Source organism: Scyliorhinus canicula, chromosome 16, assembly GCF_902713615.1.
Source record: "Scyliorhinus canicula chromosome 16, sScyCan1.1, whole genome shotgun sequence".
Classification (NCBI taxonomy): Eukaryota; Metazoa; Chordata; class Chondrichthyes; order Carcharhiniformes; family Scyliorhinidae; genus Scyliorhinus; species Scyliorhinus canicula.
The window spans coordinates 19,130,909-19,152,289 of record NC_052161.1 but is presented as its reverse complement, the minus strand read 5'-3'; the positions used below and the strand labels follow the sequence as shown (position 1 = coordinate 19,152,289).

The window sequence follows — 21,381 nt, the reverse complement described above, 5'->3', positions numbered from 1 at the left end:
CATTTTTCATTTCAAAAAGGTGGGGTTACTGGTTTACGGGGACAGGGTGGATGTGTGGGCTTGGGTGGTATGGTGGGGTGCTCTCTCTTTTTTTTAAATTTAGAGTACCCATTTCTTTTTCAATTAAGGGGCAATTTAGCATGGCCAATCCACCTAACCTGCACATCTTTGGGTTGTGGGGGTGAAACCCACGCAAGACACGGGTCTGTGCGGAGTCTGCACGTCCTCCCCGTGTGTGCGTGGGTTTCCTCCGGGTGCTCCGGTTTCCTCCCACAGTCCAAAGATGTGCGGGTTAGGTGGATTGGCCATGCTAAAATTGCCCGTAGTGTCCTAAAAAGTAAGGTTAAAGGTGGGGGGTTGTTGGGTTACGGGTATAGGGTGGATACGTGGGTTTGAGTAGGGTGATCATTGCTCGGCACAACATCGAGGGCCGAAGGGCCTGTTCTGTGCTGTACTGTTCTATGTTCTATAATGTGCAAACTTCACACGAACAGTGACCCAGGGCCGGGATTCAAACCCAAGTCCTTAGCGCTGCAGTCCCAGTGCTAACCACTACGCCGCGTGACGCTCTAGTATGAAAGTTTAATATCCACCGCGTTCTTTACGGAAACCTGGAGGCGGTATTAGCGCTTTCGGGCATGAACAGTGAAAATAACCTAGTCAGTCCAGAGGATGACATTTATCACTTACTCAAAGCAGCATGTCCCATCAAAAATATGCACTTCCGGTAAGGTTATGTATCGCCTTCTTTCGGAATTGTACAGCAAATCATTATATAGAAGCAAGGCGTTCAATTGTGACGGTGGAAAATGGACATCGCCCATCATGACGTATCTGACTTCCACTTTTTTGCTGTGATATCAGAGTGCTGATCAGAATCATCATGAAATTTGATGGTTTGGCCATTTGAAGCATAACAATGAAGAAAAGATACCAAAAAAAGAAATTACCGATCTACGAAACTGGTCGTCAGTAGATTTCCTTTCTTCTTCTTTACGACGTTCTCGTTCTTCAATTTCCAACTCTCGTTGGCGTCGTTTCTTTTCAGTTTCTTCCAATTTCCTCAGTTTTTCCTGGTACTCATGCTCCTCAGCTTCCCGTTTTTCACGCTCAGAGCGTTCCTTCTCTTCGCGCTCTGCACCAAGAAACACCAAAAATAAGAATCCTTGCACTGCAACTGTACATGCGTCTATTTTATTCTGAAAATATAGCTACTGCAGTCAAACCTTTCTTAAGCTTCTCTTCCTCCAATCGCTGAGCTTCCTCCTCTTTCTCTATGTAGTAGACTTTGCGTCTTTCCTCCTTGCGCTGTTTCTTGCGTTCGTCTAAACGCATATTCCGTTCTTCACTGAGTCTCTCTTCGAAATTCTTCAGTTTTTCCTTTTCTCAGAACAAAACAGAAGACAACTTAATAAAAAGAACCATACCCCCTATGCCAAGCTCTGCTGCCCTGAGGCGATTTAACCAACTTGCTACCAGAGCAATATTTATATGGGCAAACTACTGATCTTATGGAAACTAAAAATACTGGGCGATTTCTGAAACAATGGTTTAAGAATATCTTCACGCTAAGATACTATTAACAAGCTATTTAATAAATTGCAGACCTCATAAACAGTACGTCGTGAAGCCATAAGCTTGGTTAGGAACTGGTCTTGATCCTCCATCATCCTAGACATTCGATTCTTGTGCTCCAGTGCCTTCTCACGCTCGACTTTCATATTCGTGATCTGCAAAAAAGAAGTTCACAATCTTCAACTTCACAGACAGATATAATTTAACCCCATTTTAAATCAAAGAACTTAATACAGGTTGCGACATCAAGGGACGCTGAGAACAATGTTCAAAATGATTGCATTAAGCAGAAAGCAAAGAACGGGTCTGAAAAGCAGTATACAAACTATATCACTCACCCTTTCCTCCTCTTGAAGCTCCCACAATTCCATGTCTTTTATTCTCTGTTCCTCAAATGCAGTTTTGAGCAAAGGTATTTCTTCCAATCGCTTGGCTCTTTCGTAAAAGTCAATCTGCACAAAGAAACAACCAGCAGTAAGGAGCATTACCAGTAGCACTCACTTTAAAACAAATCCATGTTATACAGTGTTCGAGAGAAATTGGGTAGATTTTAAATCGTGCACAGTGTCATGGCAGATTTCAATACGCTAGTTACTTCTTCTAGGTTTTAGCTTTGGCAGAAACTTACTCCTGACTGCATGCAGCATGCTGCTTTTAATCTGTTACAAGAACAGAATCTAGCAAGTTCAAATATTTTGGTTGGAGTAGAAACTAATACATAAATTAAAGCACAGGGAAACGACAAATTAATCCATGTCTTGGTACAGGCTACTTTCTCACTGATAGTCTCAAAAATATGGGCAAAATATTGTTCCGAGTTTACTCGTCCCCTGGAATGTAATTAATATTCTGCATTTTTAATGTATTATCCACCACCTGCCCAGTCTTGATCGACTAAAAACCAAAAGCTGGCAAGAGATTGGACATGGTGTATGGAACAGCCACTAGCGATTCTACTGCTCGTTCTGGCCTTCACTCCAAATTAGAAAAGCGCTTGGCTTGAAATGTGCTCTGCAATTTGGTATTTAGCCACATTAACAGAATTCTTACTAGCACTGCCATTGTTACCACAGACTCCATATTACACAGCCAATTTGTCTCAATGAATCTTTACTCATTTTAATCTAGTTATCACATCAGTACCAACACTCCTACCTGATATCTCACCAAGAAGCAGATGTCACCACTTTATTTCATTATGATCGTGGTTTATCGAATGACCCCTCTGCTCACCTTCTTTTCCTGATTTTTCAAACGTTCTTGAAGTTCCCTCTTTTCTTTCTCCAATTGCTCAACCTGCTTCGCCATGATAAAATCTGGATCCAGTTCTTCGAGGTTCTTTGAAAAATATCATAGGTTCATAATCAAATAGTGCGCACCAGAACAAAGTTTGTGCAATTTACACAAATAAAAATGCAGTATCCTCTTTCAATTTATACGGCATCAGCTTGTACAAGAATCAAGTTCTCACTTTACATGGTGGTTCAAATTCTTGCCCTCAACCCCAATGCATCAAGTCCTCTCATCTCAGCAAAGCAAGTGTAGGGAAGATAATGTTAAAAAATGTACTTAAAAGGTAGTTACAGAGCACATGCGAGCACAAAGTCATATTGCTGGCCAAACGCTTGTACAACAGCAATGCATAGGTCTGAAGAAACAGGTTTTATTAGATGTAGGATTAAAATGAGGTAGTGAGGATTCAGTACTTAAGGTTTTGGATAAAGACTTTATGAAGGTGCTAACTGCAATTCTTGTTTGATTCTTGATTTAAAGAAATGCTACTGGACAACAGGGCTATTAAAGATAACCTAAGACGTCTTCAAAATTATAAAAAGGTCTGATGGAGTAGATAACCATTTCCACTTGTGGGGAAGACCAAACTGATCTTGTACGGATGGCCTCTGGTTATCAAGAAATCAAGAAGAACTTTGACAAAACTTTACCCGAAAATTGGTGAGAACATGCAACCCCTTACTGCAGGATAAGTTTGGGAAAGAGGCTTGTGCTGATAGTTAGATGAGGAAGGATAGGAGACGGCTTGTACAGGGCATAAGCACCAGCATAGATGGTGGGCTGAATGGCCCACCTGCTGTAAATTTGATGGCAATGTCATTTGCTTATCAAAAAAAGCAAACATTTTATAGGTATGAACTTTCAGATGAAGGTGTGCAGGATTGACTGTATCTTACTTCAATATCAATATCCCGAAATGCCTTCGCTCCCAGTTCAGTTTTTTTGATCTGCTCCAGACGTTCTCGCACATGTTTCCGTTTGATGTTTTCATGCTCTTGCATAAGACGCTCTTTCTCCCTCTCCTGTGCCTCTTGACGTAAACGCTCCTCTTCAGCTTTGCGAACTTTCTGAAGCTCTGCCTCTCGCAACTCCATTTCTTCTTTCTCCCGTTGAACGTTCAGGCTTTCCAGACGTTCCTTTCTCTCCTCAATAGTCTGGCGACGGGCAAGGATTCTTTGGTGTTCCTTCCTGGCATTTTTCAAATAAGCATTGACAGCTTGCTGGTGCTGCTCTTCTTTCTCATTCTAAAGCATTAAATATAGGAAACAGGGTGGTATTCATGAATGTGAACTTCTCAAAAAAACAGAAACTCCTAACGTTTAAATTCATATATATGTAGGGCTCCGCTCGGCTCAGATAATTAAGGCTAGACACAACTGAGCCACAAGGGGCCAGGTCCTTGTTAATTTTCAGTCCATGCTGAGCAAGTACTGTCAACTGTAGAGACTGATTATCGAGACAGTTCTGCTGAGTTAACCATTCCTTTATAAAATATCAGCAAATATTCTGGTCGTGATTCAATTGATTATTGTAAATGGTTTGATCATTGCAGTCAGAAGAGAATATATGTATAACCTCCTGAGAACACTATTAGTATGAAAACTTTTTTTTTGAACCCGCCATATCAAATAATGAGAAAGCTTGATAAGGCTACATCATCTACAATTAGGAATACAACCCACTTTAACTAGCTGAGAAAACCTTGTTACAGGTTGGCAACAAGTCATGGTGTAACAACATTCTATGTTCGAGGCTGAGGTTTAACATAGTTCACCATCATACAATACTGCTAATACTCCTATTGCTTCTCCACTTGGGATCATTGTACCCATTAGGGCACTGACTTATGGTTATTTACTTCAGGTAAATATTTATATTTACAGTATAAAACTTACAAGCAAGTGTGTTGGCTTGACAACTTGGATAGCCTTAGCTAATGCAGTAGACATAGCAGTCAGCTGACTTCTGATTTGCTCTGAAGGCATTGGCTGCAAGTAAGGACCCACTGGTGAATCTTCTCGTGGAGAATAGTTAAGGTCTGAGCCAAAACTTAAAGTACGAGAAGAATGATCTATGCGAACCTAAAACAAAGTCAACAAAATCAGTAAGCGATACATTGTTCCCATTTGAAATGATTAACAACCAAATGCAAAACTATCCAAATTAATCTCTACTTGTATATGAAGTATCTTTGATCCGACAAATGTCCACATTTTACAATTTACTTGAATATATTTGACCTGTGCTTCAAAAGCTCATCTCTTGGTTGAGGCACGATTAAAGTTCCCATAAGGCTACCAGAAAACGCGGTTTAAAATTTAGTAGAAATGACTGCTTGCATTCAGTAGTATCAACATTTTTGCTTAATGGTCTCCAATATTCTATGTACAATTTTAAAGACAACACGGAATTTTTAAGGGAGCTCTTGTAATCTTGTTATTTTCAGGACAAGAATTGGTAGAATCCATGGAAAAACTGCACTGATGACGAGCAAAAGCCTTTTGACTTTCCAATTTAAAGTGAGAGAATCCGACAAAAATTCTCCTCTTCTGTGACCCATCTACAATTCAGCAGTCAAATTCAGAGTCAAGAATACATGCTGTCGATCAGAGTTTGTTGGGATAAATGCAGCTTTTTCAAATTGACAAGCTGCAACTAGTAATAGAGTGCCACAGGGATCAGTGCTGGGTCTTGAACTATTTCCAACCAATATCAATACTTGGTTAAAGGAACTCAATGTATGGCAGCCAAATTTGCCAATTACACTAATATAGGGAGGACAGTAAGTCGTTAAGAGGAAGCAGCGTCTGCAAAGGGATATACAGGTTAAGAGAGTGGCTGGTGTGCAGCATTCTCTTCCCTAGAATGTAATGGAGGCTGGGTCTTCAAAATTCAAGATAAGAGTTAAGATTGTTATTAGGCAAGGGAGCCAAGAGTTCTGATCGGAAGACAGGAAAGTGGAATTGAGACCACAACCAATTCTGAATGATCTTACTGAATGGTGGAGCAGGCTCAGAGTCAAATGGCCTACTCTTACGTTCCTACCAAGTCTTGGAGGGGTAATTTCAGCTGATATGCATTTGATGTAAGAAAACTATATCTGTTCCCAACACAAACTCATGATTTAAGACTGATTTATTAAACTTTAACCCAATAATTAAGTTCAGTATTTGAAATCTAATAGAACTTTGACATCACCACATGGATCAATAGCTGTGATTATTGGCATTACCTGCAAATCACAGTGCCTGGCAGCATCAACTATGGCACGCTCCAGTTGAAAGGGATCAACAAAGGGAACCAAGGAAGCCAAGCGGGTAAACTCTATACTTTGATAAATCTGGGCCACCTGTGCAAATAAAAGTGGTATAAAATAAATTATGGATTAAGTCAAGCGCTTTATTTTGCATGCTTTTCAGAGACCTGGGGCGGGATTCTCCCCTACCCGGCGGGGGGTCCCAGCGTATCGGAGTGGCGGCAACTACTCCGGCGGCGGGCCTCCCCAAAGGTGCGGAATTCTCCGCACATTTGGGGGCCAAGCCCTCACATTGAGGGGCTAGGCCCGCCCCGGAGCGGTTGGCACCGCACCGACTGGCGGCAAAACCGGCACCAGCGGCCTTTGACGCCCGCCGGCGGGGCTGGCCGAAAGGCCTTCGCCGGTTCGCGCATGCGCCGGTGACGTCACCATCGGCGCATGTGCGCTGGGGGATTCTCTTCTGCATCTGCCATGGTGGAGGCCGTGGCGGCGGCGGAGGAGAAAGAGTGCCCCCACAGCACTGGCCCGCCCACCATGGGGGCACCCCCCGGAGCCCGCTCGCGCCGCCGATCCTGCCGCCACCAGAGGTGGTTCAAACCTCGGCGGCTGGAGAGGCCTCCCAGCGCCGGGGCTTCGGCCCATCGCGGGCCGGATAATCGCCGCAGGGGGCTCGCCGCTGGAGGGTCGGAGAATTTCGCCCCTGATTTATATTTATGCCTCAAATTGTAACTGGTTGTGGTTATTGACATTGTGCTTCAGAGTAAACTAAACTGATAATTGATGCCTATATCATTTGCTAACATGCATTCAAGCATATAGTTCCATTATAGTTTTCTTCCAGAGGCTGAAAGCTAAAACATCAGAACAAATTTGAACTGATGCTGGAATAATTTTAGGATGCAAGTTCAGATCAGTCATGGAATTGGCCAGCACCACTGTCCCTGTGAAAATATCAAACTCAGACCCAAAATTTGTAACAATCTTGTAGCAAAAAAAGTCAAATGAGAATACATTTTATTCAATCCCTCCATCACACTATGGTTACAGTGTGCACCATTTACAAGATGCACAATAAACTCAGGCCTCTGTTGCCTGGAAAGACAACGGAAGCAAGTGCAGGGGAGAATCAGTGGTACAGTATCGAAAATGGAAATACAGCTATGCTTCTTAATTGCCACTGGGTCAAAATCCTGACGCTCCCTAAATAATTTCACCATCGGAGCATCTATATCACACAGATTGCAGCAGTTAATGAAGGTGGTTCACCACCATCTCTGCAAGGGTAATTAAGGGAGGGCAGTAAATGTTGATCTTGCCAACTATACCCTCATCCTGTGAATCCATACAAAAATTGAATTTTAACATTTATAATTTAGTAGTTTTTCTGGTGTTCTTTCTTTGGATATGATCATTGTTTACACCTAGCCTAATTAGTGTCTACTAATAATGGGTACTCCAAAACGTAAAGACATGCAGATAGTAAATGCAGATAATAATGCAAGATAAACTTAAATTCAAAACTGGCAGAGATTTATGAATTTTAAAACCCAATGTGGCAAGTTTTCCTATAAATGCTTCGTGTCACAATAAAATTGGAGACACTAGTTTGAAATAATGTAGCCTGGTGCAATTCATACATTTCTGTAGAAGACTGGCAATAATAGCTACTTGTGCTGTCATTTTGCTAACTAGCCTTCAGTTTTGCCTAGCACAATAATACTAATCTTTATTGTCACAGGTAGGCTTACATTAACACTGCCATGAAGTTACTGTGAAAAGCCCCTAGTCGCCACATTCCAGCACTTGTTCAGGTTCTTAAAAAGTGCATCTAAAGAAAAGTGCTGATAATACTTGACCAAAGGCTATAAATATGCTCATTACCTTCAGTTTACAACGGTTTACGTTGGCCATAAAACAAAAAAAAACGGATGACTATCAAATTCAATTGTGAATATAAATGACAAGATTTTAGCCTATAGATCTTGTAAATTGCAATCATCAATGAGCAGCAGCAACATTCTGCTGTCCAAGATGGCAGGAATGACCATTTTTAAAATGACAGCGTCACACCAGTTAAGTTTGAAGCTCAGGTCTTTGCATTAGACTATTCAAAAATGAACTGAAGTTCTACTATTGATTCTTCAAACATGTACTCACCTGTTGTAGGAGTCGAAGGATAGTGTTATTCTGCAAATGAGGCACGTAATGCAGAAGGTCAGATTCCTTTTCGGATTGATCTCGGATCCAATTGAGAACCTTAAAGAGAATTGAGAAAGGCAAATTTATGGCTTACACAATGTCAACTCAGTAAGCATTTGAAAGAGTTTATCCATGTATAATTTGGCTGTTATACATAATACAATGATTGATAATTAATGCAAAATCCAGCAATAATGGGCTGACTGATTGTTGGTAGGTACTGAACAAGAAAATTTGTACATGACCTAAGCATGCATCAGGATATCGCCTCATTGCAATATGGGAAATAAAACTGGAGACTGTACGAATCAAAATGTGTGGAGGGGACTGGCAGCTGTGGTTACTTGGTTAGACCATCTGCTAATTAACCTCCAGTTTTACTCTAGCACATTAGAAATATCACTGATCTCAGAACAACAGAGAACAAGACAATGAAAGGTGCCGACAGCAACATTACAGAAAATTACAGGGCTAAAAACAGGAAGATAGGAGAGAGCAGGCCACTACTCTCGTGCCTCCTCCCCCCATATCTGTTCCGCCATTTTATCAAATCATACCTGAATTCCATTTTCCTGTCATTGTTCCATATCCTTTGATACTCTTTCCAATAAAAATCTTGACCTCCACCTTGAAAAGTTCAATCACCCAAGTACAAAAATGCTTCCAGATCTCAATCCAAAAATTGAAGCCTAGGCCTTGTTCTGAATTCACCTGCCAAAGGCAGCTGTTTTATTTGCTTCTCCCCTGTAGCATTTGTTTATCTGTATTTCCTGGATTAGATCGCCCCCAACTTCCTAAACCCTGGCAAAGCTTGTAATACAAATAGTACATCTTAGACATTCGATTTATCCCTGTAAAACTGTTGAAATACAGAATATGGAAGCCAAATGTAATTTGTTACCTTAGTAACACGCCCACAAAGCTTGAGTGGGTGGAATTCCATTTCTAACCAATTATACACACCCTTCACTTCAGGCACAGCGTACTGCATCACATTGAATCGGACCTGTTTTTTTTTTAAAAAAAGGAAATAATGGCTCAGAAAGGAGACTGGAATTATAATCATTCTCAAAGGTATCATTTAACAGTCTCTGAATTTATCTCCAAGGTTGATTAACAAAAAAGCAAAAATTGGCTCAAAGTTCAGCTTTAATTGACAACATTTTTCATATTCCTACTTTAATGTGAATGTACCACACCTTGTAGACATTGAAGGACCTCATTATACCAAGAATCCAGAAGATATCTCATTTAACTGGGATAATTGAAGCTTAATCTGATTTTGTTCAAGTCACATCAAATGTTATTAGTCATATGAAATCCTAAGATTTTCAACAGATCTCTGCAAAATATAGAGCTACCAGCACTGCCGGAATATTTGTCACATTTTTTTTTTAAATTCATGGGATGGGCCAGTATTTATTGCCCATCCCCGAGGGCATTTAAGAGTCAACCATATTGTTGTGGATCTGGAGTCACATGTAGGCCCAACCAGGCAAAGACAACAGATTTCCTTCCCTAAAGGGCATTTGTGAAGCAGATGGGTTTTTATGACAATCAACACAGGTTTCATGGTCACCTTTGGACTTTTAATTCCACATTTTATTGAATTCAAATTTCACCATCTGCCATGGCGGGATTAGATTCGAACCCTGGTCCCCAGAGCATTACTCTGGACCTTTGGATTGCTAGCCCTACAACAATACCACTGCCTTCTCATCTTGAAAGTATAACTGATTTCTCTGAAGCTGATGGTGAAGATTCTGGTCAGCAGATGATGAAATTAATTCTTAGGAGACCATCGTACATATCTGCGGTTGATTTACTACACAGGTTTTTCTGCAAGGTATACATAAACACCTTGCCAATGCTAAGTCAGAAAACAATTAGAATAAAATGCATCCTAAAGATGTAATTTAATTCATGGAAATAGGAAATGAAATTAAAATCGCTTATTGTCACGAGTAGGCTTCAATTAAGTTACTGTGAAAAGCCCCTAGTCGCCACATTCCGGCGCCTGTCCGGGGAGGCTGGTAGGGGAATCGAACCGTGCTGCTGGCCTGTTTTAAAAGCCAGCGATTTAGCTGAGTGAGCTAAACCAGCCCCTGGTATATAACTTACTGTGAGACCATTTATTAATTATTACACAATCCATCAATCTCATTTTGAATGTTAATAAAGCTGGCCTGCTGTATTTTACAAACAGCTAGGATTCCCTATATAATCCATCTTGTCTGAAGGTGACTGGCAGCAATGATATGTCTGAATTGATCATGTTGCTAATTAACCTTCAACTTTTACTCTGGCACGTAAGAAATATCACAAATCTCACGAAGATTGAGAGTGAGATAATGAAACATGCCTTATTACAACTCCTTCCACTCTGCCATAAATGATAAATCTGCACATTAACAACTTTCAGTTGGAGTGAAAATGCTTTGGAAAATAAAAAGTATTCTGAACAATGAATGCATTTCTACCATTACATGAAGAAAGGACCAAGTCTCTCCAATTCGCCAGCCCTCTACTTATCAATTTTTTTACACTTGAATGGGGCACCCCAGTACAATGGTTATTTTTGTAGAATGCAAGTTCAAATCCCACCATGGTACTCAGAACTGAACTTCAATTAAAAAGATCGGGAAATAAAGGATGGTTGAAAAATAAAATCAGAAAGTGGTTGTATTTTCCCAACATCCTAGATGCTTCACTGGCATCCTTTACGGAGGGAAACCTAGTGTTTATCTCATCTGGTCTGGTCTATATATGCAACACCAGTGGGGCAATAGATCCTGGCCCTTTGCTCGTGTCATATCTAGAGAACGAATTACAAAACTTGTGAAAATTAAGGTTTGCTCATTGAAATGACAATTTGGGTACTCTACAAATCATACCATGTCATTAATTAGGCTTTGTCTTGTTGGAGGTGCCTGTAATCCTAACAGCGTAGCCAGTCGTCGGTGCTTCTCGACAATAATGCCATCCATGTCAAGCAATCGGGCAATGTCTGTCCTTTCAGGAGTAATAGGAATTGATAAAGTAGCCAAAAGCACTCTGGTAGACATCCTGTGAATATAATAAAACAAATGGTTACATGAAACCAGAGAGCCCTTGCTATAATAAAAATAAACACATTTAATGTGACTGTTGTCAAAACACATTATTAATGGCAGGCAGTGCAGTTATTCAAACAAAAACGATTTTAACTACAAATTCAATGCACTGGGTTACTACATGTTGTAACTACAAAATATTTCAGTATAAATGGTTTTACACACATGCAATAGTTGCATTCGGCATACTCTGGTTTTGTTGCACAAATAACAGCTCGTCTTCATTTCTGAAGAAATAGCAAACTGATAAAACATTGCTAATGTAACTGTTATTTTTTAAAATAAAAGAATAAAATTGGAAACTCTGGATACTATTAGACCTGCTAGCTTACAATCTAAATAGGCAAGAATTGCCTACTTATCAATTGATACCATTAAATGCATTCTAGAATGCATCTACTCTGCCCATCATGATTGTTTATTTAACTTATCATTTAAAATTCGAAGTTAAACAGTGTTTTAAAAATTCCCTTTCCTCTCACCAGAGGATTAAATAGCCTTTAATATCAATTGTCCACTCACTCCTCGGCCTCCTATATCGTTCCAATGAAGCTCAATTTAAGCATAAAGGCCAGCATCTCAAACGTAGGATGAAGTACTATTACTGCCTTTCAGACTCAATATTTATTGAGTTCAATTTCAGATCATAACCTTTGACCCCATGTTTTCCCTTTTTGATGCAGTTTATCTCCCCCAAGGCCATCTTTATTTCCTGTCCATGTCTCATTACTAGATCCTTTTGTCATCCAATGTCTCCTGCCTCCCACCATATAACAGACCTTCTCTTTTGTTCTCCACCTTCTCCCATTTGCTTAAAACCTGTTATACCTTTAACCCTGTCCAGTTCCACCTGAAACAGTGGATTGTAACTTCCTCGGAATGACAATCAGTTTTGGATTCCTACTCCGTACCCACTTAGCTGCAACAGATTTCTTCTGCGCCTGTTTGCCTGACCTTCCTGACTCAGGCAGCTTTCACCGGGGCTCAGCATCCAAATCTAACAGAGTTGGGGGTGCAGGACAGGCCTCTTTTTTACTGCTCTAGCTGCCTTATAGCAGTTAAGTTTAAAGGTCCCATTAAAACTGACAGGCCAGGGAGATAGTAGGCTTCTGCGGTGGGTGAATAGGATTGGGGGTGGGGAGCTGGTAAGTTGGGCTCAAATTTGGGCGAGTGTGGGGGGTGGCAGGAAATCCAATGAGAGAGAATCACATGTGGGGATCAGTCTGTGCCTTAAAGTAATTACACAGAAGTTAGAAGCAATTTTATTTCTTCTAACTTTTTCGTGAGTAACCATCAGCATGTCCCTGGTGAAACAATAAAGTTAGCAATTTAAATAAATTTTTCGGATGGTTCCCAGCACCAGAGAAAGCTTGCATGCCTCGACAATTGTTTTTCAAATGCTTACCTGGGAACATAGAACATACAGTGCAGAAGGAGGCCATTCGGCCCATTGAGTCTGCACTGACCCACTTAAGCCCTCACTTCCACCCTATCCCCGTAACCCAATAACCCCTCCTAACCTTTTTTTGATCACTAAGGGCAATTTATCATGGCCAATCCACCTAACCTGCACGTCTTTGGACCGTGGGAGGAAACCCACACAGACACTGGGAGAACGTGCAGACTCCGCACAGACAGTGACCCAACGGGGAATCGAACCTAGGACCCTGGTGCTGTGAAGCCACAGTGCTATCCACTTGTGCTACCGTGCTGCCCTTAAAACCTCAGAACACGGAACCTCAGAAGGATTCCCCAGCGTATCTTTGGAATACCATCCCAAATCCGATGCTATGGAGCCCGGACGTTACGGCCCATAAACTCTAATGCCTGACCTACTAAGTGTGTCCAGCATCTCCTATTCTTCAATTTCCAGCATCCGTAGAACGTTGTTTTTGTCATTAAGGTCATCTTTCTCTTGTAGTCTTTCTCCAATTATTTCCACATAACTCCGCCTTCAAAAACCTGAACACGTAGCCTTATCTGCAACTACCAGGTGTGACCACCAGGTTATTTGTCTCGCTTCAACACTAGGAAGCAAGTTGAGATCAGGACCTCGTGATCAAGTATTCACACCCTAAAGGGGAAACTGGAACCTACTACTTGCCATTCTATGGCGCAGAGTATTAGTGTGCCAAATACACCTCACCATATCACTTTAATGCTGCGCTCCACCTAATCAGTATGCGTCTTCTCCCTAGTGTTTTAGTATAATCTAAAACACTTCAGTGTTCATCACTAGTTATGCAGTTAAATATTTTTGCACCTCTGCATCTCCTCTTGAGAAAGATTCTTTCTCATCTCCCTGGACAAATGGTACAGCCGGTGAAGAGTGGATGCATGAAACAGAGCGTTTCCTGATTTCCAGAAGACTGTGGATACTTTATTGTAGTAGTTAGCCATCAGCTGGGGTTTGGGAGGCTTCTTCGACAAAGAGAACAGCCCATGAATGTCTTCTACTGCCTTGAAAGCTTCCTATAAAATAAACATGCTTTATAAACAAACAGCAGAATCCTCATTAATCCAAAAATGTATGTAAAATTTTAATTCCCACAGTTAAATATTTTTAAGAGCAGGTTAAAAGGAGAATGGATTAAATTAGGAGATATTATTCTAGTCCACATTTCAACTAAGTGTTCCTTACTAGGCAAGTTTGACAATCTCTTTATGGATCAATCCATGTTGTTGGAACTGGCAATTAGGTCTAAAGTTAGTTCCATTTATTATATGTGCCCACACGGCAGACAATTCCTGAAAACTAAGGTCAGTAGCAAATAAACTGTTCTAAATAGATACTGAAATTAGTTTCAACATAGCTGATTAATAAAACTAATAGGTGTCAGCTGCTTTTGGTATCAAATCAACCTTTTAGATCTCTTGGGTGCTGCACGTTGAAAAACTCTAATCTAGGCATTTTATCTTTACACCCTTGAAACAGCCAGTGCCTCCAAGTTTAAATGCACTTTGCATTGGTTAGCAGAGGACATACTACGGTTCATGTATCAACATGAACTCTGTTCAAATGATGAACACTTTATTCAAACTCCAATTTTCAAATGATGAACACTTTATTCAAACTCCAATTGTAAGTGTTGGAAAGCTGACCGCTATGCTACGACTGCAAGATTGATTGACTAACCTCATCAGGAGTTTTACATAAACTGAAACGTAAAGGTTCTGAAATTATTTCAAAAAGAATAAAGTAAATTTCTAACCTCTGACCTGAAGCAGACAGAACACCTAGTTCTACAGACAAATGTTAGCAAAATGCGTTTTTTTAAATGAGGTTTTTAAAGAACTAGGACACTTTCTCTCTTTAAATCCACATAGTAAAGCAATTACAGTATTAGTTTCCTAATGGTTCCCCTAAAATAACCAGTCTGTAACCCATTCTGTGCATTTGGCCCAGTGATATGGATAGAGTCAGGAAAGAAACATATTAACACAGCCAGTAAAAAGTGGTTCAGTCACTCAAAAACCCAAGAATACTCTTCTCTTCCAGGTTTGCGTTCAGCAGCACATGGCCAATGGGCAAGGATCTGACACCAACAAGACAGAACATAAAATACACCCCAATCCAAAAATCAGTCCAGAGTATCAGCTGTAAAATAGGATTTATAAGGACTTATCAAGTGGTCATCTAGAATGTCCTTTGTGGAGTGGTATGTTCATTCCGTAGTACTTCATGCAAGAGATAGAGGTTAAGTGGGGAATGAGCCTGTTGCAACCTGACTCCTTTTATTATTATGAGTCCCAACAGAGTAACAGCAATTTGAATAATGGTACTGTTTAACTCCAAGCAGCAAGTTTATAAGCTATGCCTTAGGCAACAATGCATTATGGACAAGTCAATTGTACTTAATAAAGTTCACGTATTACCTGCCAAAGTTCCATACTAATTGCACTGTCTAATTGTACAAGGCGAGTCTCCAGGTGCATGGATTGGCTCTCAGGATTATTAAGGTTAATCGCAGTGCTTTGGTTATGGTGACGCTGGATCTGTCCCAAGTGCATACGCAGGTTGTCACATAATTTGCGGAATTCTGCCTTACGGGTATACTGCAGGCAGAACTTAAAAGCTGTAAAAAAGACAAGTTGATAATATAGATTTAATTTTCCAACACCAAAAAGGAACAGATTATACTTCATCAATGGCTGAACAAAAATAGCAATAAATAGCATTAGGGGTTGTCCACAAATGAGAATGGGGCAGTTAGAATCATAGAATCCCTACAGTGTAGGAGGAGGTCATTCATCCCATCAAATCTGCACCGTAAGCACGCTACCCAGGCCCCATCCCCGTAACCCCACCTAACCTGCACATCCTTGGGCACTAAGGAGCAATTTAGCATGGCCAATCCACCTAACCTGCACATCTTTGGACTGTGGGAGGAAACCGGAGCACCCGGAGGAAACCCACGCAGATTCAGGGAGAAAATGCAAACTCCACACAGTCACCCAAGTCCAGAATTGAAACCCGGTTCCCTGGTGCTGTGAGGCACTGTGCCATTGTGCCTAGAGTGTTCGCGAGGATCCATCCAACTGTGGAATCCTTCAAAGAAAAACAACTAAAAAATGCCAGGTGTTCCAGGGTGGTAGCCGGAAAACTGCTAAAGTAAAATTACAAAAAAATTGATCACAGTTCACAAATACTATTTACTTAACAAGGTGGCTATACATTTATTCATAGCACCCTTTCCCAACCTCTTAGGTTGAAAGGGAGGAAACAGTGGCATTAAGGGTAGTTTCTCGGCGATTGGACGGGGATAGTAATGTCCCTCAGACCGTAGTGGGACTGCTTCCGTTCATAACAATCAACAAGTACGTCAACAATTTGTATATTCCAACAGGAAATATCAAAATTCAGACAATACTAAAACAGGAAGCATAATAAATTGTTCTGAAAATTCAAAGAAAGTTGCAATGAGACATTGATAAAATGCTGGAATGGGGAAAAGGGGGGAATTGGATAGCATATTTTGGATGCCATGGTTATCAAAACTACCTCAAACTGATGGGCATAAAATAAGCTAATAGTAGATGCAAAATATCAAACCCCAAATGCAATGGTAACCTGAATATACAACTTTATTCAGATCACAGTTCGAATACTATGCACTTTTGGGTTTTACACTACAAGTGGGACCAGGCAAGGTAGATTTAAAAATTCAGTTGATGGATTTAGAATGAGGGGATATAGGCGTAACATTAAGTTCAGAAGACTTCGGACAAAAATCAAGAGATACTTCAATGACGGGGTTGAATCAGTGGAAAGCACCATGCAATTCACAATTGAAACCAAGATCATGTCACCATTTAAGAAGATAGTCAAAGAAAAGGGAAACAGGAAGGGGCGGGGGAACAGATTAGATAGGAAATCAAGTTCACCAAAGAAACTCTACCTTGCTGAGCAATGTCATGATAAAGGCGCTCCACTTTAGAGTTGTTACGCAATAGATCCAAACATTGTCTGTACGACTCCCAAAGAAATTTAACCCATGGAGTTAGCAGCAGACGATCTGTACGATCTTGGGTATCCTCACCACTAACAGCACTAAGCAGCACACTGCAAATATTCAACATAAAAAGCTTAAATACATTTTTTTCTGCCTCAAGTTTATCCAATCCAACAACATTTAATGGTGCAGAGGATGGTGGCACTGCATCACCTTCTAAAAAGTCTGAAATGAGTGGTTTAATATAGGAAACCTGAACAAACTTTTATTATGGAAGCTACTAACATTCTGAATTCTTCAGCAGTGTACCCGAACATGCGTCGGAATATGGCGACTAGGGGCTTTTCACAGTAACTTCATTGTAGTGTTAATGTAAGCCTACTTGTGACAATAAAGATTATTACTATAAAGCCTAATTCCACATCACATTTAGATGAACCCCCTTCCACACCGACCGACAGAATTAATAAAACACCACAGCAAAACGCTGTGGAGAACACAAAACATACCACACCTCATCAGTGCAATTTATGCCATGTCTGTGATTCAGTGCTGGAGTGCTGTACAAGCTCAATACAAAGTTCAGTCATGGGCAGCATAGTGGCTAGCACTGCTGCCTCACGGCACCAAGTTCCCAGGTTTGATCCTGGCTGTGGGTCACTGTCGGTGTGGAGTTTCACATTCTCCCCGTGTCTGCATGGGTTTCACCCCCACAACCCAAAAGATGTCCAGGGTAGGGAATTGGCCACGCTAAATTGCCCCTTCATTGGGAAAAAAAAATTGGATACTCTTAAATATACATATCTAATCCCATTTTCCAGCACTTGGCCTTGGCATTGCAAAAATGAAAATCACTTATTGTCACAAGTAGGCTTCAAATGAAGTTACTGTGAAAAGCCCCTAGCCACCACATTCTGGCACCTGTTCGGGGAGGCTTGGATGGGAATTGAACCGTGCTGCTGGCCTGCCTTCAAAGCCAGTGATTTAGCCCTGTGCTAAACCAGCCCCGGTTTTTTTTGGGGAAAATGGCCATTTAGCGTGGCAACTGCACATCTAAATATTTCTAAATGTTACAAGGCCTCTGCCTTCACTACCCTTTCAGGCAGCGAGGTCCAAATTCCCACCATCCACTGGGTGAAAACGTTTTTCCATATATCTGCTCTAAACCTCCTGCCCCTTATCTTAAATCTATGTCTCCTGGTCATTGATCCCTCCACCAAGGGGAAAGGTTCCTTCCTGTTTACTCTATTAATGCCCCTCAGAATTTTATACATCTCAATCATGTTCCCCGAGTTGTCTCTGCTCCAAGGAAAACAACTCCAGTCTATCCAATCTCTCTTCATAATTAAAACTCTCCAGCCCAGGCAACATTCTGGTAAATCTCCTCTGCGTCCTTCCCAGTGCTATCACATCCCTCCTACAATGTGGATTCCAGAACTGCACACAATACATAGTTGTGGCCTAACCAACGCTTTATACAGTTCCAGCATAACCTCCCTGCTCTTAAACTCTATGCCTCAGCTAATAAAGGCAGGAATACCATATGCCTTCTTAACCACTGTATCCATCTGCTCTGTTACCTCAAAGGACTGGTGCACATGCACACCAAGATCCATCTGGTCTGTGGTACTTCCACGATCCTGCCGTTTATCATGTCTTTCCTTGCCTTGTTTGTCCTGCCCAAATGCATCACTTCACACTTACCCGGATTGAATTCAATTTGCCACTGATCAGTCTATCTGTATCCTTCTGTAATCGAAGGCTGTCTGCCTCACTATTTACCACCCCACTAATTTCATATCATCCATGAACTTATTGATCAACTCTCCTACATTCATGTCTCCTACATTCATGTCTAAATCATTTATGTAAACCACAACCAACAAAGCCTCGACACTGATCCCTGTGGGACCCCACTGTTCACAGGCTTCCAGGCGGAAAAATACCCTCAACCATCGCCCTCTACTTCCTGTCATTCAGCCAATTCTGGATCCAATTTGCCAAATTTCCTTGGATCCCATGGGCTCTTGGGAGTCTCAGTCTCACATGTGTCAAAAGTCTTGCTAAAGTCCAAGTCGACTACATTAAATGCATTGCCCTCATCGACACACCTGGTCACCTCTTTGAAAAATTCAATCAAGTTAGTCAGACATGACCTCCCCTGAACAAAATCATGCTGACTGTTCTCAATTAATCCCCATCTCTCCAAATGCAGATGAATTCTGTCAGAATGGCTTCTAATAGTTTTCCCACCACTGAGGTTAAACTGACTGGCTTGTTGTTTCCTGGTTTATCCTTTCCTCCCTTCTTGAATAATGGTACAATGGTTATCCTCCAGCACCTCTCCTGAGGGGAATTTAAAATTACCAGCACCCCCATTTCCTCCCTTGCCTCACTCAACAACCTGGGATACATTTCATCTGGTCCTGGAGATGTGTCGACCTTTAAGCTTGCTAAACCACTCAGAACCTCCTCTCTGTCTATGTTAATCTCTTTAATTATTCATTCAGAACCCTGCCTTGGTCCTCCGGCTTCACACACAAATTACCAGAGTGGTCCTTAAATGGGCCCTACTCTTTCCCTAGTTATCCTTTTACCCTTAATGTACTTGTAAAATAACTTCCTTTATTTTACCTGCCAATATTCTTTCACACCCCCTTCTTGCTCTCCTAATTTCCTTTATAAGTTCCATTTTGCATATTTTATACACCTCTAGGGCTTCTGCTGTTTTTAGCCCTCAATATCTGTCAAAGCCTCCCATGTTCTCCTTATCCAATGCTGTATATCCCTCGTTGGATATGTTGGTCTCGCCTTTTTTCTTGATTCTAACGTGTTGGCCCTGTACTTTCCCGTTTGCCTTCTTGAAAGCATCCCACTTTTCTGTCTCAGATTTTCTCAAACATTTACTCCTAGTCCACTCTGGCCAAATTATATCTGCTCTTTTTTTTAAATCAGCCTTGTCCTAGTTTTGAACTTTGATCTCAGGCCCACCCTTGTCCTTTTGCAGAACAATCTGGAATTTAACGGAGTTATGACCACTGTCTGCAAAATTCTCCCCCACTAATAATTTTACAGGCAAGTGGTTGAAAGTTAAGTCCAGGACCCCTCTCTTATCGGATATTCTACGCACAGGCTTAAAAGATCTCCTGAATTCATTTTAAGAACTGCGCTCCCTCTAAACCTTTTACACTATGGCTACCCCAGTTAATGTTGGGAAAGTTGAATACCCCATTATCACTATCCTATTACTTTTACACTTTGCGGAAATTTGCGTACATGTCTGCTCTTCTATTTCTCTCGGACTGTTAGAGGGCCTATAGAGCACTTCCAGCAATGTGATTCCTCCTTTTTGGTTTTTAAGATCGCTTCAGTTGAAGAACCCAAGATGTCATCCCTCCTTACTGCTGTAGTCGATTCTCTGATCAAAACTGCGACACTCGCTCTTCCCCTACCTGCCTGAAGATCCAGGAATATTGAGCTGCCACTCTGCCCCTCTCTCAACCATGTCTCAGTGACAGCAATGACATGTTTTAATTTGTGTCCTCAAATTAAATGACTCCCACAGCATCAGCAAACTTGCATATCTGGACTTCCTTCTCACTGACTTGGATTCAAACTACATGAGCTTTCTCTTGCTGCCAGTAATCATGTCCTCAAAAATGTTCACTGCTCCAGAATTTGCCACCCACCCCCCAATTTCCAAACATTCATTCTTAGAACATAGAACGATACAGCGCACTACAGGCCCTTCGGCCCTCGATGTTGCACCGACATGGAAAAAATCTAAAGGCCATCTAACCTACACTATGCCCTTATCATCCATATGCTTATCCAATAAATTTTTAAATGCCCTCAATGTTGGCATGTTCACTACTGTTGCAGGTAGGGCATTCCACGGCCTCACCACTCTTTGCGTAAAAAACCCACCTCTGACCTCTGTCCTATATCTATTACCCCTCAATTTAAGGCTATGTCCCCTCGTGCTAGCCACCTCCATCCGCGGGAGAAGGCTCTCGCTGTCCACCCTATCTAACCCTCTGATCATTTTGTATGCCTCTATTAAGTCACCTCTTAACCTTCTTCTCTCTAACGAAAACAACCTCAAGTCCATCAGCCTTTCCTCATAAGATTTTCCCTCCATACCAGGCAACATCCTGGTAAATCTCCTCTGCACCCGTTCCAAAGCTTCCACGTCCTTCCTATAATGAGGCGACCAGAACTGTACGCAATACTCCAAATGCGGCCGTACTAGAGTTTTGTACAACTGCAACATGACCTCATGGCTCCGGAACTCAATCCCTCTACCAATAAAGGCCAACACACCATAGGCCTTCTTCACAACCCTATCAACCTGGGTGGCAACTTTCAGGGATCTATGTACATGGACACCGAGATCCCTCTGCTCATCCACACTACCAAGAATTTTACCATTAGCCAAATATTCCGCATTTCTGTTATTCTTTCCAAAGTGAATCACCTCACACTTCTCCAC

The 21,381-nt window shown here is 41.3% G+C and overlaps 1 protein-coding gene and 2 non-coding genes across 3 annotated transcripts in view; all 3 read right to left on the bottom strand.

The window, feature by feature from the left end:
• eif3s10 (eukaryotic translation initiation factor 3, subunit 10 (theta)) overlaps positions 1-21,381 on the bottom strand; it is a 43,096-nt gene that overhangs the window by 9,509 nt on the left and 12,206 nt on the right. Inside the window, exons 4-17 of the mRNA XM_038821409.1 lie at positions 16,836-16,999; positions 15,313-15,512; positions 13,700-13,908; positions 11,218-11,389; positions 9,225-9,329; positions 8,282-8,380; positions 6,101-6,217; positions 4,764-4,949; positions 3,765-4,112; positions 2,809-2,913; positions 1,914-2,027; positions 1,608-1,730; positions 1,227-1,380; positions 951-1,135 (exon numbers count right to left, since the gene is read on the bottom strand). Coding sequence (XP_038677337.1) covers positions 951-1,135; positions 1,227-1,380; positions 1,608-1,730; positions 1,914-2,027; positions 2,809-2,913; positions 3,765-4,112; positions 4,764-4,949; positions 6,101-6,217; positions 8,282-8,380; positions 9,225-9,329; positions 11,218-11,389; positions 13,700-13,908; positions 15,313-15,512; positions 16,836-16,999 — 2,281 coding nt within the window. The remainder of the gene's footprint in view (positions 1-950; positions 1,136-1,226; positions 1,381-1,607; positions 1,731-1,913; positions 2,028-2,808; positions 2,914-3,764; positions 4,113-4,763; positions 4,950-6,100; positions 6,218-8,281; positions 8,381-9,224; positions 9,330-11,217; positions 11,390-13,699; positions 13,909-15,312; positions 15,513-16,835; positions 17,000-21,381) is intronic.
• Positions 8,635-8,767, bottom strand: LOC119951107. The gene has a single exon (XR_005457500.1). It is a non-coding gene; the product is annotated as a small nucleolar RNA SNORA19 (small nucleolar RNA).
• Positions 10,552-10,687, bottom strand: LOC119951108. Its single transcript, XR_005457501.1, has one exon. It is a non-coding gene; the product is annotated as a small nucleolar RNA SNORA19 (small nucleolar RNA).